Source organism: Trachemys scripta, chromosome 2, assembly GCF_013100865.1.
Source record: "Trachemys scripta elegans isolate TJP31775 chromosome 2, CAS_Tse_1.0, whole genome shotgun sequence".
Classification (NCBI taxonomy): domain Eukaryota; kingdom Metazoa; phylum Chordata; order Testudines; family Emydidae; genus Trachemys; species Trachemys scripta.
In genome coordinates this window covers 46,835,342-46,862,928 of record NC_048299.1, presented here as the reverse complement: position 1 = coordinate 46,862,928, position 27,587 = coordinate 46,835,342, and the positions used below count along the sequence as shown (strand labels likewise).

At 37.4% G+C, this 27,587-nt stretch overlaps 1 protein-coding gene across 3 annotated transcripts in view; it reads left to right on the top strand.

Annotated features, from left to right (window-relative positions):
* Window positions 1-27,587, top strand: part of SLC25A13 (solute carrier family 25 member 13) — a 128,219-nt gene that overhangs the window by 77,753 nt on the left and 22,879 nt on the right. For all 3 annotated transcript variants that reach the window (XM_034760496.1, XM_034760497.1, XM_034760495.1), the window contains 8 exons: window positions 3,944-4,090; window positions 5,693-5,831; window positions 6,635-6,728; window positions 6,889-6,973; window positions 9,546-9,630; window positions 10,072-10,230; window positions 16,382-16,434; window positions 17,351-17,431. In XM_034760496.1, the coding sequence (XP_034616387.1) occupies window positions 3,944-4,090; window positions 5,693-5,831; window positions 6,635-6,728; window positions 6,889-6,973; window positions 9,546-9,630; window positions 10,072-10,230; window positions 16,382-16,434; window positions 17,351-17,431 (843 nt within the window). The remainder of the gene's footprint in view (window positions 1-3,943; window positions 4,091-5,692; window positions 5,832-6,634; window positions 6,729-6,888; window positions 6,974-9,545; window positions 9,631-10,071; window positions 10,231-16,381; window positions 16,435-17,350; window positions 17,432-27,587) is intronic.

The window sequence follows — 27,587 nt, the reverse complement described above, 5'->3', positions numbered from 1 at the left end:
AAGTCTTACAGCAGAATGATTGACCAAGTATTCTACAGTTGGTTAATAACAAAGTAAAAGCATCCTGATTGGTTAATAACATACATTGGTTAATAATTAAATCACGCAGTGTTTTAATATAATGTGCTGCAAAGCCACAGGAGATACATTAAAGAGCCACTTGCGGCTCACGAGCCTCAGCCTGAGTTTCACTGCTCTAAACAAAGAGCTTCCTCTATGAGATGCAGTCCCTCATGAGTTGGACAAGGCTTAAATACTATGATCTGCTTCAGAACAACAATCTCAAACCCAACCCCAGAGTTTAAAATCAGTTGATCGATCAGATTTTGTGTTGGCTAATGTATAGGTCTGTCAAACACATTTAAACATTAGCTAGGGTTTCGGTCAGTTCTGGCAGGCTAGTTGATGAGATAATAATACCTGTAAATGGGACCTCACAATCTGCTACAGTGGAAGGGATTGTGTTGCAGCTAATGAATGCAAGTCAATTGGAAATATCAGTCATACCTGAACATAAATCTCCACATAACTGGAAAATGAATTATGTTTTTAATGAGCTGTATGGAAAAGCTGAGGTGAAATTCTAGGTGGGAAATCCTTTCATTTAAACTCTGGTGCATGCGACCATGCAGATTCATTTTGCATAAACAGTTATTGTAGCTTGTGAAATTCAGGCTCCTATCATCAAGGGATAAACTTGTTTTTTAAGTTATGTGTAGGGATTACAGAAACTTGAATCTAGGGAGGGTTCAGTGGGAAAGTATTTTGCATTGAGAAGCAATTAAGTTTGTTTTTCTTATATAGCTGCTTTTCACCCATATTTTGCTTAACTAAGCAGTCTTAGGATGAAAGATATGAAACCCTTCTCAGCTTGATTAAAAAGCAAAATTTATTTGCAAATTAAGTTTATTTACAGTTGGTGTTGAGTGGTACCATTTTGTTTTTATTATTTTATTTTATTTTATTGATATCCCATCACTTCTCCCAGACTAATGCTAGTGGCTACTGAGCAGACTTTTGAAGTATAATTAGTCATGCTGTGAAATGTCTTAACTTTCAAGCTTTGAGATGGCTAGATTGCGTACCTTTTTATTTTAAATTAAACACTTAGAATTTTACATTGTTATGAAATGTACTGATGTTAAACAAGTGTGCTCTATGTGATGGTGTTTATATACCAATTCTGGCTTTCCTTTGCTGTTTTTTGTAACAAAGCTTTAATTTTATTGTGTAGCCATTCCCTGAATATACTTTTCCACCACCTCTTCACTTTGCTGACATTTTGGGTGGCTGAGAGTGGCAGAGGACAATTGCTCTTTCCATTTAATTGTGAAAGAAGACCCTTCTCTGACTATCTCAAATTAATCATAGCCATAAAAACGGGGTTAAAACCCTTGCAGTGAGCGTGAAGGGGTGTGGATAGTTTTCTCCAAGTCTTGAGAATCTGCTCAAACCACTTAGGCTATGTCTATACAGCAAAGAAAAATCCGCTGCTGGCCCATGTCAGCTGACTTGATCTCATGGGGCCCAGGCTGCAGGGCTGTTTCATTGCTGTGTAGAGTTCTGGCCTCGGACTGAGGACCTAACTAGCTGGCATAGGCCAGCCGTGGGTTTTTCTTTGCTGTGTAGACCTACACATAGAGTTTCTAAATTGTGCAGAGGAAAAACCTTTGATCACACAGAATCCCCATCCTCAGATCAGGATGGGTTTGCTGGGCAGCTACTCACAAATTGGACATGTGCATGCATGTGTAAGGGGGGGGGGGTGTCATGGTCCATATGGTCCACAGGTTCATTGTGTTACTGCAATGGATACAAAAAATGAGCATGTTCATGTCCTCGGTGGTGATCAACAGGGGTACAAGAATTTTTATGTCCAGTTCATCATCTGAGCTCCGTGCAGGCAAACTCCTGAGTTGCTGCCTGCCTCAAGCTGACAAACTTTGTTTTCTTGCACTCTTCCTACCTAAAGCCTTCCCAAACTGCTTGCTTCAACGTTTGTTATAATAAATGAAATTATAGTCACAGCCAGGCTGAAGTGAGAACTGACGTGGCTACCTTCAGCCAGAGGGAATGTTGTTGCTGAATTATAGCATCTCCTCCCTTGCCTCCCCACAGAGGGCTGTAGTGTAAAGGAAATGTGACCGACCTGGAATTGTAACTTAAATTTTATGGCTAAAATATTGTAACCTCCATAAGCATTTCTCATTAGAACCAGAAATTTTTGAATAATTTAGTGAGTGAATTAGAGTACTGAAACATTTAGCAGTGCTCATTTTTCTGCCTAACATAATCTTGCTTCATCATAACTTGGAGACAAGCTACAAACTCTAAAGATGTTGATTAGAAATTAAATTTAAATTGTTTAAGAAGCCCATGAGGCCAGGATTTAAGAAGTTGATTTGGAAGGTGGCACAAATATCGTATTTGCCATTTGTTTCCTTTTCTTTATCCCACTGAATGCTGGCGTTGCCGATGAGACAAATACTGATTTCCTCTACTTATTATTGAAGTGCATCATTGGACCATTAAAAGCAGCATAGTAGTGAATCTTGATTAGTACAAGGTCTCAGTTTAACTTGACTTTTTAGAATCTTTTTAAAAAATGTGAGTAGTGGAGATAATAGCGAAGTGCATCTGTCCCATTGCAAGACAAGTTCAGTATCTAGGAAAACACTCCACGCTAATTCATTTAAGGTGTGGCTTAGAAATAAGCAATATCCTTCCAGGGAAAAGACATTTTAATGAGATTTGAAGCTGGAAGGGATAACATTGTAGTAACTGCTAGAATGTCTGCATTTTTTCCCTCTTCCCATTAAAAGGGATTAATCCTAAACAGGCAAGTCCACCTGTTTGTGTCTTCACTGTCACCATGTTTAAGACTTACTACAAAACCAACCGAAAATCTTTGACATTGTCCCAATCTGTAACTTGCCCTATGCTAAATTTGGATTTTGTTGGTGTAGTTTAGTCATAAAAAACCTCTAGTTTGACACCGAATGGAGGGAAAAAAATCTGCCTGGAACAGGTTGTAGATGACTGTAGGAGAAGATGTAATTTTTGGAGTGATTACTTGTAATGTATCTCCCCCCCACTTCCCGAGTACATTTGAATCACAAACGGTGAAAACATTGAGTGCTGCTATCATGTAAATCAAATGATTGATATCCATCTACTATTAATGCTGATATCAGTGGAAATAATAACAAAGGTGTGGTGACGCAAAGCATTGTAAACTAGGCTTCTAGTTTGATTTTACAAAACCTTTTTCACTACAGCATTTGACAAATAAGCTACCTTCTGTTTTAAAATAAATAAATAAAGATGCCTTATGAAGGAATACTCACATTCTCCTCCTTGCAGAGATCATTTGTGGGAGCTGAACATAAATATAATTTTACAAAGATTTGATTTACCTACTGTGAAACTTACAGTAAACTGATCAGTGCTCTCGGATGTGACACCTTTGGTTACATTGAAATACATAAATGGGAGCATACCTGTACTGGTCTTTTGAAACTCTTGCTTACATTTCTGTTAAATGAATTGCAGAACCTAAAGGGAAGCTAGAGAGAAGTAAGCTAGGGTGTGAATTTAAAGCCCAAATTCTGCAGTCACTCCTTGTGTGGACACTTTTGTTCCATGCTAAGTGTGTCTGCACAGGAAGTTAGTGCAGAAGAGTTATTTGCACTTATAGCTATTCCACTAGCTATTCTTGGCTGTTCCCTGCATAGACAAGCCCAGAGAGGGAACAGGAGCCCTGATCTTGTATTTGAGATGTAGAAAAATATTAGTGGAGACCACATTTGTCCCTATGCGGGGGGAGGATGACATGTAACTCTCTTTTGTAAAGCATCAGGTATGCTGTGGATTTTAACTTTAACGTACATGTTCAGGAAATATAGCTAAAGCAAAATGTAACTTTGTTTTAATGCATTTTCAGGAAATACAGTTGGAACATGCAAAACAAGCATTTGTGCAGCGAGACAATGCTCAAGCTGGAAGAGTCACTGCCATTGACTTCAGGGACATTATGGTCACTATCCGGCCACACATGTTGACACCATTTGTAGAAGAATGTCTAGTAGCGGTAAGTTGTGCATAGCTTACTTGTACTGTCTGATCTACACTGGGGGGGGAGAGGGAATCGATCTAAGTTACGCAACTTCAGCTACGTGAATAATGTAGCTGAAGTCGATGTACTTAGATCAATTTACCGTGATGTCTTCACCGCGGTGAGTCAACTGTGCCACTCCCACATCGACTCTTCCTGCGCCTCTCACCAAGCTGGAGTACAGGAGTCACAGGAGAGCACTCGGGAGTCAAGTTATCGTGTCTAGACTAGACACGACAAATCGATCCCCGCTGGATCGATCGCTACCCGCCAATCTGGCGGGTAGTGTAGACATACCCTTAGAGATCAGGGCCTCATTGTGCATACACAGTTAGAGACAGTCCCTTCCCCAAATTTATTATTCTGTTTGCACCCTGTGCCCATCACTTGATACATAACTGTCCACATACACAAACTTAGACTCTCATCTCAGGCTGTATCTCTTCATAGATCCTACTATCAATTCCACACACAAAAGCCCAAGCATAAACCTTGGTCTGTGTCATACCAACGTATTGTTCTGTTATGGCAAATTGTACTCTATTCCAACAAGGCATTGCCCCCTGTCTGAGCAATCATTCTTGAAATGTTTGTTTTGTTAGTTTAAAGTTCCACTAATAGCTCACAATTGTGTATAGTATCTGGATCAGTGAAAGCTGGAAATTATCACTTGAAACTGTTGAAAAAGCTTTTCAAACCATATTATAGAATGAATAGAAATTAGATCAGACTTCTATTTGTTCATCCAGTCTATTCTGTGGCAATTTGGGTTTATTCCCTGTGATATATTTTCCCCCAAATACTTTTCCATTCAGATTTTAAATGTATCACACTCTACACTTTCCATCCCTTCCTTTGGTCAGTGATTCCTGTCTTGTGCTGAATATCTTAATTTTGGACTCATTTGGCCTATGTCTTTGTGGTAGTGCCTAGATGTGAATCTACTATTGTGTGTGTGAGGTCTCTTCATGGCCGTGTAGAGAGAGTTGCCTCTGCATATTCAACCTAACAGTGGCTTTCATGTGTGTCTTTTTCTCCCCCACACCCATGTCAGATCTCATGTTTTCAGTGGTCAGAAATATGCTAGGTTATGAATGCTGTACTTAAATTATGTTGTATTGATTGTACTTACTGTATTTAACCAACATGGTGTGAATTGAAATGTTTGGGTTAACCATTTTTAAAATGGTTTTGATAAAGTTTTTCTGTGCATCTATAAGCTTTAAGATTTTCTCAATAGAAGAAATAAACCAACTTATAAAATATGTCCAACTGAAACAGTATTGAAACTTGAACTTTGTAAATTGCTGCTGATCATGTTGTTATAATCCTGCATATGTATTTGTTTAGGCTTCTAGGGGTGGGGTGAGTCTTACATTCTGGTTATGATTAGTTTCAGTAACATAAGACTCTTTCATATGGCTATTTATTTTGCATTTAAAAAAATCCCTTGCTACTGTCATTGTTATAAACTAACGTTGTTTCAAAGCTTTATTCAAAGATTTTCTTGATCCTAAAGTGTTGCAAAGCATTTAAAATATCTCCTCTCCTTCCCTCTTTTTACTCTCTCTGTTCCAGGCTGCTGGAGGTACCACTTCCCATCAGGTCAGCTTTTCCTATTTTAATGGATTTAATTCCCTCCTTAACAACATGGAGCTCATTAGGAAGATCTACAGTACTCTGGCTGGAAATAGAAAAGATGTGGAAGTGACTAAAGGTTAGTAAAAATGTTCTGATTGTGCAGTCAGGAAGTTTTCCTGGAGTATTGGCTTGGGGGAGGGCACTCATCCATATGCTTTTAAAGCAAACAAACACACAAACTTATGCCTGTGTTTTCAGCTCTTTGTGGAGTATTGTTCAACCATTCATGCTCCTGTTTAGTCCACCCTCCGGGTTTTCCATTTTGTTACTGCCAAGGAGAAAGTCCTAGGAAACTGAAGATGGCTGTGGGGGAAGGGAGCTGGGTGAGGAGAGAATGTAAAAATATTCAGAGTCTTCAGAAACTTCCTAGGACTCGTGCCAAATTGGCAGCTTATTAAAACTGACCTTCAAGGGGAGTTGAAGAATTCCATAAACTTGTACTGGCGGCATAGTAAGCTGATCTACAAGCTTGGAACAAGATGGTTATCTGCTCTATCTAATCGCTTTTATAGAGAATTCCCTCTGCAACACCAAAGCTTCATTAATGTGGCCTACTGGGACATATACATGAAAAGTTCCACATCTTTGTTCATGAGATGTTTAGATTTGTTGTTGTTTTTTCCCCTCTGACCCACAACTGATTGGTACCGTATGTCAGATATCTTAAATCCTGCTGATAGCACTGAGTTTGAAAACCAGAAAGCTACTCTTATTTCCAGGCTGGATGTAGTATTTAAAACATACACTTACGTTGTGGTGGGAGCACTTTTTGCAGTGTCTTGGTTTAATACTAAAATGAATGGTGACTCTGGGATGCTCGGGGTGTTCTGTTTTGGTTTGATTAGTTTTCCTCTCTCATATATTTTTATTCTGTTGTAGAGGAGTTTGTTCTGGCAGCTCAGAAATTTGGTCAGGTTACACCAATGGAAGTTGACATCTTGTTTCAGTTAGCAGATTTATATGAGCCACGGGGGTAAGTAGAAATGATCTCTTTCTGCTCTTTTTTTTTTAAACAGTGGGAAGTGGGGGAGTGATATTCTAGCATACTGCCTAGAAGTACAGGTAACTTACAGTTGTTTGAAAACCCTCTGTTTAATGTAAATTTCAGTTTAGTGTTTACTTGATCTCCACAGACGCATGACACTAGCTGACATTGAAAGAATTGCTCCTCTGGAAGAGGGAACACTGCCCTACAATCTGGCTGAGGCTCAGAGACAGGTAAGAAAAGAAACTGTAATGATGCTTTTAGCATACTTTTATTCCTTCCTCCCTCCCAATGCCCAGCTCCTCTCTTGTTGTCTGAGTTTAGCCATGTTTTGTTTCTTTTGCACTTCATAACATAAAGAACAGGGGGTATTGTTGGAATCTTTACTTTAAACATCCCCTCTCCCTCCTCCCCTTTCCTCCCAAAACAGTTGCTAGTTTTTTACTCTTGCCATTTAAGGAGACTAAGTGTGATAGATTTGATTGTAAGGATAAAACAAAAGTGTAAAAGTGTCATCTAACCACTTACAAAAAGAAGATGTATGCTCACTTATTAAAGAAGTTTAATCCTCCCTGATTATCTCCCTCAAAGTAGTTTTTAATGAGGAAAGACGACTTTCTGATTTCAGTATGGATGTCAATTCTGGCATCCAGCATGCTAAATGAAAACGGCAGTCCTTGTTCTAAAGAGATGTACGTGTTCAAGTCTTCAGCACATTGTCTGTCTGCTTTGCTTTATATTCTGGGAATATTGAATTGAGACCTAATTTCATTTAGTGTGCCATCATAGCTTAAAAACTAAGACTCTCTGCTGTGTGGAAGGATTCATAAGTTATATGGGGGAAAAATGTAAGACGTGGGACTGTACTATGGTTTATCAGAAGATGATCTTTGGTCATTATGTGAGGCAAAAAAGAAACTTGGGAACTCCTTTTTTTTAATCTCATAGGCGTCTTGAATTTTAGTTTGTAATTACGTTTTTGTGGGTCTTTCCAACTTTCTTAAAACTGACGCAGTCTTGGGTGTAGATAGTCTTAGAAAAACATAGTTTAAGGCAAACCAAGCTTTGTATCTTGCGAGACTAAATTTTTTTTGTTCTGAGCTTTGGGTCTGTGCAGAGACGCCAGTTTGACCACAATGAATTGATGCAGGCTACATTTTTAGGACTAACAGGCCTTCAGCCAGGCCTGCGTGTGTGTGTGTATGTGCGCATGTGTGTGTGCCCCCCACTACTCCAATGCAGTATCTGGGTTTTTTTGAGCAATGCCTAAGCATTGAGTGTGCTATGATGAATTCTAATTAGCTGACTCCCAAAAGCCGGACATCTCGTCCTAGAAATCTTGCAAGGGAGCTTAGAAGTGATTGTGTTGTACTATGTATTAATTAGTGTAAGCTACGGTAGGTAGCAGTAGAACAGCTAAAACTGCAGTGATGGAAACATCTGCTTCATGCATTCTCTCAAATTTTCTGCGTAGGGGTCAGATGTCTGTTCAGGTGTTTTTTGTTCTGTGTTATGCTGTTTTTAAGAAGCTAGGAAATGCCCAAGAAGCCTGTTTTAAATCATCCCCTCTTCTGGTTGTCAGTAGTACCTCTTCACTTCCCCCATCCAACTTTTATTTTACTGTCATCTACTTCAGTGGTTCTCAACCAGGGGTACATGTACGTTGGGGGGTACTTAGTGGTCTTCCAGGGGTACATAAACTCATCTAGAGATTTGCCTAGTTTTACAGCAGGCTGCAAAAAAGCTCTAGCAAAGTCAATACAAACTAAAATTTCATTCAGACAATGACTTGTTTATATTGCTCTGTATACTGTACACTGAAATGTAAGTGCAATATTTATATTCCAATTGATTTATTTTATAATTCTATGGTCAAAATGAGAACATAAGCAATTTTTTAGTAATAATGTGCTGTGACAGTTTTGTATTTTTATGTCTGATTTTGTAAGCAAATAGTTTTTAAGTGAGGTGAAACATGGGGGTACACAAGACAAATCAGACTCCTACAAGGGGTACAGTAGTCAGGAAAGGTTGAGAACCACTGATTCTGCTTGATGCATGGAGTGGAAGAATTTCAGTTACCTTGCAGTAAACTGTGCTACATTTAATTTATTTTTAGGCAATTCAAGCTATTTGCTGTAGATCACTAAAGTATATTACAGTGCATTAAAAAAAGCTGATAAAACCAATAAAATAAGAAAAAATTGGCGATTTCAGTAGTGAAATTAAAACTTCCATATTGTCCTATTCCCTGGAGCATCTACCAATCTTATTAGAGAAGGCAATGGTGGGAAAGGAGAGTGTAAGGATTACCACTTTCTCTGAATTCCTTTCTGCTACTAGAAAGCAATTCTGAACATGGAACATTTCTTAAATGTATATCCAATCAGTGTTTGAATACTAACACACGCAGGAATTTCAAAGTAGAATTGTTTCCAGGTGTAGAAAATGGTGATTTGTCTGCCAGTGCTTTATATATAAAGCATTTTGGTCACTGTTTGACTTTGGGGATATCTAATTGTGTTGGGAATGCCCAGTGCTCTTGTCTTTTCCATTCCAGTCATAACAGGTTACATTTTTGCAATAACAGAAAATGGAACTGCAATTTTCAATTATTTTTTTGTTTTTTTTTCTAACATACCACTGGGATTACCTAGCAGTATCTGACATTGACTTCACTCTACACATATCTACTGTCCACGTATCTATCTGGTTATAAGATTCACTGTAGTGAAATGGTAGTCTAATTTTTTCTTTTTTACTCTTCTCATTGTCCCAACCCCTCCCCAATTCCTACCCTTGCAGAAAGCTCCAGGTGATGTTTCTCGCCCTATTCTCATCCAAATAGCAGAATCGGCCTACAGGTTTGCCCTGGGTTCAATTGCTGGAGGTTAGTCATGAATAAGTGCAAGAATTTGCATCTTCACTGTTTGTTTTTCTTTCTTTCTTTTTCTCCCTTTTAAGTGTAGGAAGACAAAGCCTTGCCTATCTTTCTTTTTGAGCCATAACTATGAGAGAGAATGAGAGCAGGGGGATCCCGTTGTTTAATTTCTTTTGTACCTGCAAGTGATCAGAGATTTACAGGTGGTTTTTCTGCCTGGCTTGTCACCAAACTGGTTTCATAAGAGTCAGGCTAATGATGAGGAAGGGCTATGATGATGCACTTTTAATTGAAATGGACTGTGACACCCCTTTATGGAACCAGCTTATATTGTAGATGAAAAAGACACAAGTGATTATTGAGATATAAGCATAGAATGTGTCTATTACTGTTAAAAAAAAAAATTGTATGCAAAATAACACTTTTTCACACACCAAATTTTGTTTGCAGCTGTTGGAGCTACTGCAGTGTATCCAATTGATCTGGTGAAAACTCGAATGCAAAACCAGCGCTCTACCGGGTCATTTGTGGGAGAACTTATGTACAAAAACAGCTTTGATTGCTTTAAAAAAGTGCTGCGTTATGAAGGCTTCTTTGGACTGTACAGAGGTCAGTTTCCAAATGTCATATATAATAATAATATACCAAAAAAAGTTTTCTGCCAACCTGAATTCCTCAGTCCCTGTTGTTAGGGCTTGAATAAAAAAAGGAAAAAACTAATATTTTGGGCCTGGTTTATGCTTGTGTAGTCTAAATGTCTTTGATCAGACTTGTTGCTCCTAATATTAAGTCACAACTCTTCTAGGTCAGGGGTCTGCGAACTTTTCCATAGTACAAAGCACATCTCAATAGAGAAATTGTCTTGGGGGCCTCTTCCTCCCTTCATTCACAATGTCATGGACCACCTCCCCTCCCATCTACAATTGTATAGGATTGCTGTGGCAACTGCAGCAATTGCTTACAGGGAAAACTTAGTATTAGAAAAGCTTTTTTGTCCCTTTAGCAGTCTTTAGTATGATGCGTGTCTTGTAATTTTTGACAAAAGTTAATCAAATCATCTACTTCTGCTCTTCATTTTATTGCACCCTCCCATCTGTTCTGTATCTTTTGGCTGAAAACAAGAAGGAAAGCCAATACCATGTGAACAGCCAGCTCTCTTTTGGACTATCAGCATGTGCTTCATTGATCACCAGTTGTCCATGGAATGCAGTTTGTCATCTTTTATGTACATCAGCCCCTGTTATCTTGCTAGCCATGGCTCCAACTCAGAACACAACAGACTGCTGGGTTCAAGTATTGACACAAAAAGCAAAAACATCAACGGTATTACTTCAGGTTATGGATAGGTAGTTACAGATAATCATAAACTGATACAAGTGGCTGCAGTTTTTCCAGTGGCAGGAAAAACTTTCTCTTCTTCTGGAATCAGACATATTAAGTACACTACCAGCGGTAGTTTTTGCTCCTCTGACACACAGATCAGTGAAGATTCTGACTTCCATTTCCTATTTTGTTCTCATACAAGCCTGGATTGAAGCTGATTTTGGATATCTTTTTAGAGTAAGCATACGAGATACTGTAGTGACTGAACATCATTTCTGAAAACAACTCTTGTTTTTGGTCAGACTTCCTGTAAGAAATTCAACCTGAGGCAGACATGAAGCATAGAAAATTTCAGTCCAACAGATTACAGTTTGACAAAGTTATGAGCAACTGAAAACAGAGAGTTATAATACAAAGTGTTAGATAACCGTAATAATAGTGTGCAGTGGCCATGTAGAATTGAGGAAGAGCTCTGTGTAGCTGGAAAGCTTGTACCTTCTTCCAACAGAAGTTGGTCCAATAAATACCAATAAAAACCTGACTTGTCTCAACCTTAATAGGTGTTGCTACACACTCTCCCCGTAACGCAGGGCTCGCCGAGGCATGCCCCCCTAAGGGGTGTGGAGAAACGTTCAGGGATTGGGGGGTATGGTGGGGCCCGAGACAACATCCATGGGGGGAGGAGGGACAGGGAGAGAGCGCCATTCAGTTGCAGCTCCATCCCCAGCCACAGTTCCGCCCCACCCTCATTCCATCCTTGCCCGTGGGCCAGCTCTGCTCTCATTCCCTCTCCATCCGCAGGCCAGTTCTGCCTCTAGCCCCAGTTCTGCCCCCACTCCTCTGCTGAGGAATCCTTGGCTGTGCAGTAATGGGGGGGGGGGGGAGAGGGGGCACGGACAGATTCCATTACTTGTATGGGAGGAGGGTACAGAGGGGAGCGCGACAGGACAAGTTTGGGCACCACTGCTGTAACATGTGCTTTGAATTATTGGATGTTGGTTGACTAATTCCTCTATAAAACACAGATTATGTAGATTAAACACAAAGTATATTTAATGATTCTGTAGATAAATGTGCTACATATTTTTTGAGCAAATCTAGTAATTTAGTAGAGCGCAGACAGATATTTTCTTCTTGCTAGAGGTTTCTCGCAACCAAAACCTTAGAAAATGCCCAACTATTAGATGAAAAACATAATTTAATTTCCTAGTGTCCAGCTGCTTTACCTGCGTTTCCAAAATAGCAAATTGGCGCCATCAGGATGCGATGAGAATTCCATTATATCGTCTTCTGAAGAATTGTATAAACGGCTCTAACACAGAGGGATTTCAGATTGGGGAAATCACACATGTCCTGCATAAAGATAAACTCTTTTTGCTCATCACGTTGTTTGTACATTGTCCTGTCTTGCTCCTTTTGGCAGTTTTCGGGCAAGTAATATTGGGTTTATGAGCTTCCTCCACCACAGCCCATCTTCCCCTTTATCTTGAAGTATATTCTGAATCAGTGAATTTGCAATCAGTTTGACAGTGTTAATGCCCTAAACACAGGATTATGATCTCATTTCCGGATTAAACAGGAGGAGAAACTGGATTATTTTGAACAACACAGTCATTGTAGAGGCAATTTGCTGGCAGACTACACTGCATTTTGTACAAATGCTTTGTTTAAAGTTTGCTCTGGTGTAACTTCCCTTTTTAAAGACGAATATAGATGGAATTTATTAAAGGATTTGGAACTCCCTCTAGCTACTTGCAGTGGTTGTTGGGCTGCTGCCTGATTGCCAGGTGTATGACAAAAGGACACTGGGAAAGTTTGGCAGCAGAGGGGAGGTTGAAGAGGTTCCAGTTAAGTTTGGATGCTGAGGGGGATGACAAGAATTTGAGGGACTAATTTACAGATTTGTACATTCACCTGGTATATAGCACTGTGGTTACTTTGACAAAAGTACATCACTTCCCATGTCACTTCATGCTACTGTCTGTAGTTCCCTATAAATTCAGTATTTAAGGTTAAAGTAGCACATATGTGCCACTGTTCAATAACTGAGGCTCTTTATTGTAACATGTTTGTTAGCAATGGAAACTTCAGTAATCTGAAGAACTCTGTTAACAGAGCAGTTATTCAGAATTGAGATAGTTGGGCATTAAACACTCTGCACTGCAGTGTCGACAAGTAAGCGGCAGGTCTTCCAGACCCTACTTGGGATATTTTTTAAACAGATCACATTTTTCCTTTCACTGGAGGGAACAGAGTTTTTTTTAATTTCCACTCCAATTTTTAAAAGAGCAGAAATACCATGTCTTAAACCACTAATTTCAGATAAGGGTAAATTACACCATCTTGTGGATGTAAAGAGAGCATTAGATTTTCTTTAAAGAGAATTTGGTCCTAGAGATATTTGGGATGGTGTCACTTGGAAGGCACCTAGATACCCATGATCATGAGCACAGTATAAACACCGGTACATGCTTTTCGTAACTTTCTAATGTGTCAGTGTGGAAATACCCCTTCTACTGAGGTGAGGGGAGAGACCTGGGATATTTGACCACAAATGATACGGACTTCATTTTTCTCTTAATTCCAAAGATGGCATCTCCAGTGCCATGATACCCCCAACTCCTCATAATCTATAGACTTTAATCACTCCTTTTAGTCACCGTATGAATTTACATGTGTCTCATACTACTAATGAAATGAGATCGCTATGATAGAAACTTCATTTTCTGGAAACTTGCATTTGGGTACCAATTTATGGAGTGGTAGTACTCTCATATTGTCTGTTTTCCTGTGTAAATAATGTAACAGGAAAGTTTGCAGTGTTCAATTGCATTGTGTGTCATAAGGGTTTCAAGCATTTTACATAGATTGAGCAACAGCTCTTCTCATCTATTCACTTATTTGTGTGGTGTAGTTACCTGATACAAAAAAAAATAAAAATAAAGCGTGGTGTGAAACCAAGATCTGATCATCCACACAAATCTATAATATATTTTTGATGAATAAGACCTGTCTCCCCCACTACTGAAATGAAGCAGAAACAGTTTATGGTGCTGATTTGATATATACTGATTTGAAAATTGTTTCTCTGATTAAAGCTCTTAATTTAATTTGCAATACTACATTTTTACCATATCCATCTTTGCCTTCTTTCAGAGCCCTAGTATAATGTGAAGATGAGATGTGAGGTCAGAAACCTAAGATGTGCATAGATTGTATGGGGAAACTCTATTAAGTAGCATTTCTCTTTATTATATATAATATTTTATAGGTGGCACACACAGCAACACATCTAATTAAAATTGCCTAAATATTTTCATACTATGAAGGTTGTTTTTTAGATGTTTTATAATTTTCACTTTCTGCGTTGAAACTTCCTCTCTGAGGTAAATTTTTGTGGAAAGCTTTAGTGAAAACAGTTCAGTTGGGTTTTTTGAGTGCAGAAGAAGGCAGATAGGAAGAAATGACTTTTGCCAGGATAAACACAGTTTTGCTACTTTGAGTACCTTTACTACCTTGAACTATTGGTGTAGAAAAAATATGACAAAGTGACCATTCCCAAATCTGTCCAGTGAAAATCAGTTTGATTTGGCCTAATTATAACGCTTCCAAAAAATGGACACTGAATATATATACAATTTCTTTAAATTAACGATCTCCCAATATTTTGTCACTGCACATGTCTATCAAAGCCCATGGGAGTTTTTCTGTTGATTTCATTGGGCTTGAGGTGAAGTGTGTGAAGTGTGCATTCACTGTCTGTTATATCCCAGCTACACTCTGTTATGCTGGTGTAAATTCAGTTTTACTTTAGATTTATAACGTGATGATTGCAAATAGAAGTAGGTTCAAAATAAGGCACAGATTGTTAGAATTCAGTCTTATTCAGTATGTGTCCCTGCCTCATTCATTGCGCACAACTGGCTGAATGAGACAGGGGTCCTATGGAAAAAGTAGTAATTAATTACATAATCACACATTATCAGAGTTGTATTTGCATGGAACGCAGAGTTAAGGTTGCACATGCAACTAAAACTAATTGAAAATTTTCAAAATTTAAAATTCTTCAGCCAAATGTGGACAATTTTCCTTAGCAAAATTTCCCCTGTTTTCAGCCAGCAGTACGTGCAGTTGCACCATTGGAATTTTCTTTCGTTTGACGGTTCAGCAATGTAATTGTAATGCTGTTTTAACATAATTGTTTTGGGTGGAGAAATGTACGTGTGTGCTTGTAATGACGCACATAATTAATAAATACACACTATTTCTTGAAAAGCAGAATATAGTTTGACTGCTTCTGAAACAACAAGCCAAATGATACTGTTCTCAGCAAATGTCAATATCAACCAGAAATGCTGGAGGGTTGGAGCAAGACAGAAAAAAAAAAAAAAAATCTGTGGGTCAGATTAATGTATTTTTCAACCTCTTTGTCATCCAAACATCCAGTTTGGTGGCAAAAAAGGCCCTTTGGGAAGCAGGCTCCTTAGACATAGAACTATAGTTGTAGCCTCTTCACCCAAATATGAGAATTGCAAATGTTAGATTTAGTGTAATTTTCCCTGAAGTACTGTGTACATTATTGAAATACTTAAGGCCTGCTCCTGCAACTCTTGCTCACAGGGTTACTTCTCACATATGTAAATAGTGCCATAAATCATACCCCCTTCTCACTGTGCACAGTGCTGCACTTGAGGCAGCATTCTATCCCCACATCCCTTCTGTAAGGTTCTGTATCTTCTTTAGATCATTTCAGCTGAACTTTTACAAAAATAGATTGTTCACTTTAATTCAACAAAGCTGTGCTGACCAGAGACTCTCAGTTCTAACTGTATAGTGCAGCTCTGTTAAGAGAAATCAGAAATTCCACATACTCATAGCTAAATAATATAACTTCCAGTGTCTAAGCTTTGGAGAATTAGTGCTCTAGACAAAGTGCTTCACTTAAGAATGCAGTTGTACATGTTTGGCTGTTTTGCATTACTTTCTTTCATATCCCCTTAGGTCATTCCACCTAATGCTATTGTTTCATGCCAGCAAAATGCTTTATTCTCTTGATTTTGAAATGCAAATAACTTGTTTCACACTGCTGAACTACCTTAACTTTTGTCTGAAGAAATAACAGAACAAATTTTGATGTGTAGAACAGAATACAGTATTATTTTGGTAAACCTGTCTTGGTATATAAAATTCTTAAATCACTAATATTAGTTTAAGTGCAAAGTAACTAATATATGGATAGGAAGTTGCTTTGACTTCATGTGGCAGTAAGAAGTTTGTTCTTGAAATGGAATGTTTAAGTACTCATTAAATGTAATAGCAGAAAATTGCCTAAAAAATTGCCCTAGTTTCTGTGTGGTGATCTTTGCATATAGCCGTTGATTTGTTTAGCTAATACTAAGCTATTTAATACATTTAAGCTCTCTTTGTGTGTTTACAGGTCTTTTACCACAATTATTGGGAGTAGCCCCAGAGAAGGCCATAAAACTTACTGTAAGTCTGAAAGTGAGGGTTCTAGTCTTTAGCCATGATTTGTATGTCTGAATTTCCAGTGAGGAGACGTAGGGTTTTTGTGCTTCAGTGTGTTAGACTATATTCCATGTTTTTTGTTAGATGAGGTTTTACTTCCAAAGGGTCTGACAATTGCTCAGATCTCAACCATGGCACTGCAAGTGGTGTACAAGCAGCTTACTTGTATTTCTGAAAAGGGGCCGATTTAAACCTATCATTTGGGGGCTTGATTCAAAATGTACAAAGTCTCCCTAACCCACTAGTTTTACTCCTCTGTTTATTTTGAAGTAGCCCAGACTTTGATTTTGTTTCTTCTCACAAAGGAATACGATTTTTTCCCCCGCAGCAGTTGTGTTTAATTCCTAGATTAATATAAAAGAATGCTGGCACACAATGGAACTCTGATATGAAAGGAACCTGTTTGCATGTATTCCTATTATGTACATTACTTGCTCTTTAGCTCATGTAATTTTAGATTTTCTGAATATTTTGAAGGCATTAAAGAATTTCTCATTATAACCTAATCATAATGCATTGTTTATACACAAAAGCCAGTGATAATGTTTCTTTTTCATTAAGCTAACATTGCTATAAAATGTATTGCATCTTGAAATCCAATTTTAAATCAGCTTTCAATTACCATTTTGGAGACTCTTATGGAAACTTATGATTATTTCATATATCTTTAAAATAATGTGTTTATTTGAAAGAACAGTACTACAGCCAGCTTTACAATATTTCATATACTACATAAGATTTTATTTAATATCTATGACTATTTGGCACCTTGATAGATGTAACATCTGGATTTATTAGCATTTTTAATTGCAGAAAATTTGTAATTACTGTGTGCTTCTCACTCCTTATTTATCAGCTTTCATAAATCCTTGTTTTTAAGGTTAATGATTTTGTGAGAGACAAATTTATGAACAAAGATCGTTCTGTCCCACTGGCAGCAGAAATTCTTGCTGGCGGTTGTGTAAGTATCTTCTTTATATTTCCTGCGTTTGGGAGAGATTAAAATATACTACATAAGATTAAATTTGTGGACTAAGGTTTCTGTTTAACCGCAGATCCAGTACAAGGACAGAATCTACTAGAGCAACTCAGTTCTTTCCTAGATAGTCCAGTTCTTGATGTGGAAGGGTAAACATTTCTATGCTTCTTGCCTTTTAACTAATTTGTATAATTCTTCACAACTTAGAATTGTTTCCTTAATAAAAGGCACATTGGCTGCAGCTTATGGCCTAAATAGGATTCATGCTAACCTTTCCAGAAGTTAATAATTAGTGCATTATTTCATTGTGGCACCCACTGTGCGATGTCACTTTTTTTTCCTGATCTTGTATCGCGCCCACTAATTTTCACTTTTTGCAGTGATACTGGCTTTGTAAATGGCAAAAACTACTCATGCTTCCTTGCGTTCATAGGAGACGTAGGCTGTGTAATGTTAACTACTGCATAATGCATTCCTGAATGTAGGCTGTATTTAAAACCCACCATAGTTTAGAAGACTGTTTTCCTTGCCCAGAATAGTATTTTAGTGAATAATCTGTATCTCATTCTGCATATTTTACACTTTAGTTTAGTTCTATCTAGTCATACTATATCTCACTTTATCTGGTGTATTGATTTTGTTCAAGCGAATATAAATACTTTAAGTAAAATGAACTCTTGTTCAAAGACTAGTGCACTTTAAAGATAAAGAACACTGTTTATTTAAACTGGCTTTGATCACTGGGGCAGAGCAGTGCTGGTATATTTTCAATCTAGCGTAGTTTCTGCTGTCACAAGACAATGAGGTCACATTTTAAAGCAGTTTCTATCTGTGCTGAAAATTATGTTGAACAACTTAAAAACAAAGAATTCTATCTTAACATCAGTAGTGCAGAGATTCTTGTTGTATGTGCTTGCAAAGAGCACGTTATGATTATCTGAGCCTCAGGGTGAAGTTTTTTGAGTGTAGTACAGACTGAGAAGTCCTGGCTTTCTGTAATTCTCATGGGATGAGGCAGGATTTGGCTGCTGTCTGACTACTGCTTCTGTTTGATCACTGACCTGTCGTAGACTGCCAGGTAGGATCCCCTTGTTCTGTAACTTTAGGAGCATTCAAAAAAAAAAAAAAAAGAAAAAAGAATGTGGGCCTGTAAAGACCCAAATAAAAGCACACACTAACTGAAGGGAAAATGCAATAAAGTACTTGTGGATACAAAAATGTTTGCCCCTCCCATTTAGAAAATTTTTAGTTGTGTGCATATGTCGTATAGAATTCAATGCATCTTTTCAACATGAAAATGCACTAAATTAACCTAGATTTGTTTTATTGGCAATCTGAATTTTTTTATGTAGTGCAGATAACACTAGTTCTTTCACTGTAACCTATCATTTATGAGACTGCTGCAGCAAGCCTTTTTCAATAGTTCATTGTAAACTAAGGATCTGCTTTAAGAGGAAGATTGCTTGGGACTTATTTTAAATATGCTGTAAATGTTGGATTATCCCAGTTGGTATTTGAAATATAAAGTTAATTGAGATTGTGCATAAAGTTCTGGTAAGAGATGTGGTGGCAGAGTGCCTTGAGTTTTCTTTAATTGAAGTGTTTCACTTAAGGCTACAGTTTAGTTCCAGGTAGATAGGTTGCGACTTGTATTGTCTTCCTGCAGGTGGTCTCATTTTTTTGTATTTGTGCATACACTTCAAACGTACAGCACAGATTGTCTTTAGAAGTGATGTCTAGTTATTGGCTTCAATGGGAGCAAAGTGAGTTCTTTGGAAAAGTCCACCCTTGTCTTTTACGTCTACTTAAAACATTGATAATCTCCCATGTCGGAGGCAATCAGACAGTGGTATATAGTATGTCAAGACTCTGTTATGGCTTATTGTTAATCATTATCCTACAGAAGTTTACAGGATTCCAAGAATATCAGAATTGCTCCTAAAGGAGGGCAGCCAATTAAGATGAATTTTGAAGGGGGAAGCTGTCAGATCAGCTTCCCACTCCCCATGCTCAGATCTCAACTACAAATGGGTGATAAATTTACATTTAAAAATATTGGTCACCTTCTCTGATCTCCTAGGTCTGGAGTATTTGATTAAGCAGGAATGTCTACACTTTTTCATCTAATAAACTTGGGTATTTATTTTTTATTCCAGTTCTGAGCACAGTGGGAGGACCAAGGAGCTCTGTAGATATATTTGTCTCTTTGGGAATACAAAGGGCTTTCAAGGGTTCAGTATCACATGAGCAGTTCCACTCCGCTGTTCGCCCAACCATTGCTAGGCGTTGACTTTTAAGTCCCTGGGGAGCTCACCTTGCATCATAATTACTGAGAATTAGTACACATGGCTGACTTTTGCACTTGTAACCAAAGCTGCTTGTTTCATTGAACAAGCCTTTTTCTGTTTTGTAAACTGTTTTCTCCCCTGCAAAAAAATGCAGAAAGATCTTTGCTTCATGACCTCATGGTATTTAATTCAGCTAACAGCCTGTTTCATAGCTTTTATTATGTGAAGATGAAAGTGGTAGTTTATCTAAAATTAAAAGAAAATAAAAAAATTTCCTAGAACACAATTAAAAGAAAACTGTGACCTTTATAGATTATTTTGATATAGTAGTTTAAGGAGGGTTGAAGTCTAAATCACTCTATTGAATCAGAAATTCTAAATTCTGCTTCCTCACTTATAAGGAATTCTACTATTATAGGGTCAAACTGCTGCTATTATTTATTATAATATATTAATGTATATTTAATGCAGTAATTTGCCTGGTGCTTGACAGCCATGAAGAGATGTGATTCCTACCTATTTGGTACTCCTTTTTTCATTTGTGGTTTATGAGAATTCTTTATAAACCCTTACACTATTATAATACTACAAATCTTCATTTCCAAGATGTGGTAAAGTGTCCAATGATACTGTGGGGCTGGTATTCAGATCTGCTAAAGACCTATGCAGAAAATATAGATTAATTTTCTCAACTTTAAAAATGCAAAAACATGTTACATGAAATTGTCCTAATATTGTGGCTACCTGCAAGAAGACCATGATAAGAGGACGAGTTTATGGCTAGGTATAGGGTGACAGAGGCTGCGCTCCTTTTGTAGTAGTAATAATGTTAAAGCTTCCAAAAGAGAACATTTTTCTTCCCAACTTTCAAGTTATTTCACTTGGGTAACTGTTCCAGTGAAAGCTACTGGCGTCTGAGGCCATCCTGGTTTAATGATATACCACAGTATTGACTGAAAGGGAAAGAGGGACCAACAAAATGTAGAAAGCCAATTTTATTTTGAAAAATGGTTATTAATATTGCACATAGCCACTTAGGGCTGTTACTGGTTAAGACATTAAGTAATGTTTTTGATACAGTAACACAAATCGTTGTCTCGTTTGGATCATAATCACAGAGTAAAAACTCCAGTTGCATTGTGATTTAAAGTAAGACTGACTTTTTTTAAGACATCTGTGTCATAAAACATTGAGATGAATATTCTGCTTGCTTGCGTAAATATTAGTTTTCTTTGTAAATGGAGCGATGGCAAAATGAGTAACTTGTGTTAACTCTGAAAGTAGGGACAGACATTCAAGTACTGAAAATAAAATGTACATAAAAAATACAAACAGTTGGTCACTGGATTGTTACAAAGAGTAGAAAAAATAAGCAGTATGACTTAAAATAAATACCTATTCAAAACCTCTAAACTACTTGCATTGATATAAACACCCATATAAATCAGTAGCCTGATACTTTTTAAGAAGCACTACAAAGCAAAATGTTGTTCTTCCCTTAAGTACACAGTCTTTCCCTACATAGCATCTGTGTCTCCTCACTATTAGCTGATTTTAAATCACGTAGCACAGTATGATTACAGCTCCCGTACAGACTTGTTTTTATTTAAGTTGTTGAGATAGATTTAGATATATATTTCTAGAGGTTTTATGTTTATAATAATAAAGCTGAGACATAATGGACCTGCTTGGATAATCTCCGCTCTCCCATGGAACATAAAAATTAGATGTTATAGGATTTTAGGGTTTGCTTAACTAGAAAGTGTGCAAAATTCTTGTTAGCAATAATTTATAAAAGGTAAATGCACTAACATTCCATGGAAGTTGTGACAAATAATCAATCCCACTGCAGATTCTTAATACTGTTACTTACAACATTGCTTTTGTTTTTGACGATAATAAAGATGAGTCCAGTGGTGTCCTGTGAGTTGTGTTCTCTCTCTAGCATATTGTAATCAAGGCACAGAGCTGGAGGATTGCAACTACCAGAACCTTCCTGGATGTCTTGCCTGCAAGAATCCAGAAACTCTTGCAAGATTGTAGACTAAAGGAAACTGGAGGTGCCATTTCTGTTTTAAGTGTGCAGAAACTTAAAACTGATAAATTTATTATATTTGGCTGAGAAATCTAGGTTATGGATAAAAAGAAACTCAGAGCTATATGCCAGGAAAAAAAAAAAGTGCGTGTCAGAGAGAAAATAGAACAGTCTCATTCTTCTTAATGCTAAAAGTTCTAGTACAGTGTATTAAGGTTGTTAGAGAAATAATGGTGTTCTTTATGATTGCTGATATTAACTTTGAAAGGAAACTGAGTACACTTTTTTGAACTCTTAACAGATTAACTCTAAGAGGTCTATTCTCCCATCGATACATGCATATAACTTCCATTAGTGTCAGTGGGAGTTGCACATGCATATAAAAACCCAAGATTCACTTTTCTGGTTTAAGGAGGAACTGGGGAAGATCCAACTTTATTTTCATTGCCAATTGAAATTAAAGCTGCCTATTTATTAACTTGCTTAAAAGTCCCTTAACTTAAATTTAGCTGTTAAGAGTATGGCCTTCTTCTATGACTTATTGTGTATGAATACATTTTAATTATATATAAAACATTAACCTCTTGTACATATATCTAGATTCATACTCAAATTTAATTTGAGAGGTACAGTTTGGTAAAGCCAGATGTGCTTTAAAACTGTTACATTTGAATTGTTTCCAATTAATTGTTCATCCAACCTTAGTTTTAGGTGTTGTGTTGAAGAGTGGTGGCAGTATAAAGTAACATAATATTCTATCCAGGTTGTTGTAGCAGAAAGTCGTCTTATTAGGGAGGGAGAGTCTGTGGTGTATATTTATCCTTCCACCCTCCAGACCAGATGAGGAATTCCAAGCTACCTTTCTTTGTAGTTTTGGATTTTCTCCCACTAGTTCACTGAATCTTTCACCCACCCCATCTGTTTAAAATGGCCTTTCTTAAAGTATGTAGGGCATGATCATGTACACACACAAAATACCTGTTCCAAGTGATAATTTCTCTGCAGTATATATATTCTTATTATAGGCTTGTTCATTTAATGTATATTTTCCAAGGCATATTCCCTGTGACAAATCAGAGAGGCTGATGTTTTCCAATAGAATTTTTACAGATCATAAAACAATCTGGGGGAGGGGCAGCATGGTTTTAGTGAGATTTTTCAAAACCTAAAGCATACAATCCTTTTGGACTATAAAATCCCATTTTTTCATTGAATGTGCTTAATGTTCTCGACATTTTAAATATTTAAAACATGGTTTTACTACTATGTGAAAGTTTATTGTATTGACAAGATATTTTATAGCCCCCAAAATATAATGTTTTAAATTACCTTTAACTGCACTGTAGTTTCCAATCCTCCTTTTAAAGGAAGCTGAAGTTTTTAGTGTTAACCAGTACAGATCCAAAAAACTAAAATCTTAAATCCAAATCAGGACTTCAGATCCAGTTATCTAGTAGAAATGGGAAGATACTTATAATGTGACATTACCAAGAAATAATGGATTACAGTTTTAATACAGCTACCATGCCTTAAGGCATGGAAGGTCTGTAAATCATTAAATGATACCACTAGTAGTCAAAATAGACAAAAGTACAGCAGGCAGAGCCAGATGTTAACATATTTGACAGGGCTGTAACTTAATTGCTTTTATGACACCAATCAAGTAGGCTCCACTTTGATTTCTTGGCGAGGCTTCTGAAGAACAGTTTTACCTGTAAAGTGGAAAATAAAAAATCTACTGTTTTTCCATTGCAAAACTGGTCAGAGCTTTGTAAATAAACCATCATTTTCTGTTTAGCCATGTTGTTAAAAAATGAGGGTGAAGAAATCTCAATAACTTGTATCTGTTTGTCTCAGAAGTTATTCAAGCAGGAATCTGCTTTGCTCTGTTTGATCAGACTAATTGCAATTCCATGTATGGATTGTTTAATGTGAATGTCTGAGGGAGCTTGTTCCCCAGTTTTTGCTACATATGGGCATTGAGGAAGCTTTAAGTGTTTGAGATTGCAGCGTGGCAACTTGGCCGTTTAGACTATCCAAACTAAAAACCTTTAACCAGAGCTAGAATAACTAACCCTCAAAGGAGATGCACACTACTTGTCAGTATGAGTCTGGCTCCTTTGCCGGGCTTATGAATGTCCAGTCATAAGCAGTGTGAGCCAAGTGGTAGTGATCACAGGTGTGCTGCACATTTTCAGTGGCAAATGTACATGTACTGCATGCGATGCCCATTGCTGGATAATGCTATCCACACCTCTCTATAGATAGCACAGACAGGAAGAGGGTGAGCAGTAGTTGGTGAAAGAGTAGAGCTCTCCACTTTCCTGCCAGTCAGGAGATAAGTGGATCACCCGTCTCAGCAACTGGGAAGGGACAAGCAAGTTAAGTCAAGATCTGGCTGGTCTGGGTATCTCCCCTAGAGCTGGTTGAAAAATAGAAAAAGAACTTTATGAAAAAATGTGAAGCAACTTCCATTTTACATAATTTGAAATGGCTCTTCCCCACCCCCCACCCCCCCCAAATTAACTGTTCTTTTTAGCCAAAACTTTATCAAAATGGTTATCAAGACTTTTCATCTACTGAGCCCCTGGATTTTCAATAATCAGTTTACTGAAAAATCCTGGTTTTCAGTAAATGAAATATTTTGAGTAAAATGTGAAAAATTAGTGGAATTTAAAAAAAATCATTAAATCTTTCATTTTTTTTAAAAAGACACTTTTCAAAAAATAAACTTTGTCTGAAATTTTTGAACGAGCTCTGTTCTCACCAAAATGCTTCCCCTCAAGTGCTCCTACGAAAACATGTCTTGAAGTCTCTCTTGCCTCCTAGCTGATTGGCACATTTTTGAAGCCTGGCTTTCGGTAATCTGGGACGGAGTTGACCTCTCTAGAACCTAGTAGATAGGAAAGGAGATGCCCAGTGTAAGGGTATGTATAGTGATACTCTTTTGATTTTTTGGTATTTGTAAAACATGACTTTTGAAGAGACTAAGGTTGTTTAAGACCTTTGACTGGAACTCGGTACATCTCAGGTTCAGTGTCTGGTTCTGTCTATGTTACCGCGGGCAAATCACTTAATCTCAGTTGCCCATATATGAAATGAGGATAATGCTGCTTCCTTTCTCTCACCCTTTGTGTATCTTGTCTATTTAGATTCTTATCTTCCTCAGGGAAGGGCTCTTCTTTAATATGTGTTTGGACAGTGCCCCCTAGGTGCCACTAAGCAAAACCAAAAAAGTGTGGGTGGGGAGGTATACATAGTAACATGCAGCTTGTGAGGGTCAAGGACACAAGGGGTTTTCTGAACAGCTTACCAGGCAAATTATTAAAGTCTTAATAGTTCCATTTCAAAGATTAGGAGTGATTGGGAGAAAGTGACACCTTGATGGGATTTTATTCCAAGGTAGGGATGGGATAGTTCTTATATATGATGTGTGTGTGTGTGTGTGTGTGTGTCCATAAAAAACAGCGGTTGCTATTAAAAAGGCAGTACTGATTCTCATTTACTGCATTATTTCTCCATCCTTATAATAGGAAATTACTACTATACCCTAGGCACCACTGTGCAATAACTATTGAGAAATGTTGACATTTTTCTTATAGCTACCAGCGTAGGACCCCTCTGATAGGCCACACTAATTACAAAATAATATTTTGATCCAGAGTGATTTAACTTCTGTATTGTCATAGTGCCTGAATGCCACAACCATTGTGCGGTTCAACATAATGACAGTTCCTGCTCCAAAGAGCTTTATGTCTAAAACCAAGACATGAGAATGAAACACATGAGCAGTCCAGGGTGAGGGTTGAGCAAGGGGGTAACAAATAACTATAATATAATATGCACAATTGTTAGCCAGTCCATAGTAGTGATCACAACTCTCCACAAGCTTAGCCCTCGCCAGGTTGTACTTCCCTGCAAGCATTATGGAAGAGGTGAGTTTTGAGGAGGCACTTGAAGGAGGACAAAGTGACAATAGATATCCAGCCAGCTGTAAAGTGTAAGCGATCTCCAAATACCCTTTGCTGAGAGTAGAGTGTAAAAGAGATCATGGGTTGGAGATGATGGAGGTCAGAGCAGTTAAAATTACATTTCACAATTACTGAAAAAGTCTGTGGAAGGAGAAGTCTGCAGCTTCATTTGGGCAAGGGATCATTTAAATTCAAACCACGTACAAATCCACAGAACTTGCTTCCTGAAGGTTAGGCTTGAATTTACACTTGATCTTTTCAATGAGTTCCTAGCAATTTCCACTTGTGAAGATGGGTCTCATTTAGTCCATAGGTGCAAAAACTCCAGTTACACTAAGATATGAAGTTCCCATTCTTTTTAATGTGGTGGTGATGAAATCCTACTTATGACTGTAAAATACTTATAGCACAGCTAGGTGACTTTTGACCTAAGTAGTCAAGTATAAAACAGACAAGTTACTTCTTACATTGATGTGTAGTTAAAATGGTATGTATTTTTTCCCATGGGGTGGAACCCCATTTTCTTGTTAACAAAAGAAAAATACTTAGACTTTTTCCACTCTTCCTTTTCCACCCAGGGAAGCAGAGCAAAATTAGGAGAAGGGGTATGATAGATGCATCTAGACTACTGTACAAGGCTATACTGCCATCGAGAGGTGGTCTGATAATATCATAAACTCTAAGATCAGAGTAGTGTCACTTATGGGGAACTGTAAAGAAGAAAACATTAACTTACATTTTTTTAAAAGCGCACCTTTTATATATTTTATCTATATATGAAGGCTCATTAATCATTTTATAGTCATTGTGGTTTGTATAGTTGTGTGTTATGTATAATTCTTGGATGATGGAAATATTCAACTTTTAGTCTCATGCCTTCCATCAAATAGAGAGTATAAACATTATCATTAAAAACCACTCAAGTTGTAAGTTTAAGTGATGCTTTAAAAACAATAAAAATAAATGATGTCTTTACATCAGTTGTTAGATCGCTGCAGTATAGTGTAGTTTGCAGTACCTGCAAAGGATTTTCTATACAGCACTTTTAAGATGAATTCCCACACATTGGTCACACTCCCCTAAGGATGATGCTACTACTGTGGCTGCAGATTTCCTTCTTGAGTATCTGAAATAGGCCATAAACGACAGGATTGATTTTTGTGCTGATTTATGTTATAGTAGCATCCTTATGGGTTAATGAATGAGATTTAAAATATGACTTTGAAAGAAGGAGAATTTCAACTCAGTAATTGGATGCAGCGAGGTTGAGCCCATCCATGGTTTGTATTGACACAATTATAACTCAGCCTATGGCAGGCTTGTCTTCATTAGTTGAGAAGGAATTTTTAACCTAAGAATGTTAGGATCTGTGAAAAGGAATGTGTTTAACTTTTTTAACTAAAGCATTTGTACTTTTAAATAATTGTTTAGCTGAAGTGGAAAGAAATTCAGAAATCCTGATGTGTGTAAATTTTTCATTCTAAATGAAGAAAAAATGGATGTTATCAGGATATAGTTAAAAGGTAAAACGTATATTAAACTCTTAATACAATTTACCCAGAAGGGATCATGATGTAGAGTGCTCATAGAGGGGAGACAATTAAGCTTGAGTATTTTGGATTTAATAGCTTTTTATTCTTTGGTAGTTTCAGACTGAGCACATTGTTTATAAAGTCAGCCTTTTTTTTGTGCAGGCTCCAGCAATATTAAAATAACTTTCTACTGCAAAGATTACAAAAAAATGGATTTAAAGCCCCTGACCATTTTTACAAAGTAAAATGACAGGAAGATGTGTTGCATGAGGTTTTTGTCTCAGTGAGTTCCGTAAATAGACAATACTAGCA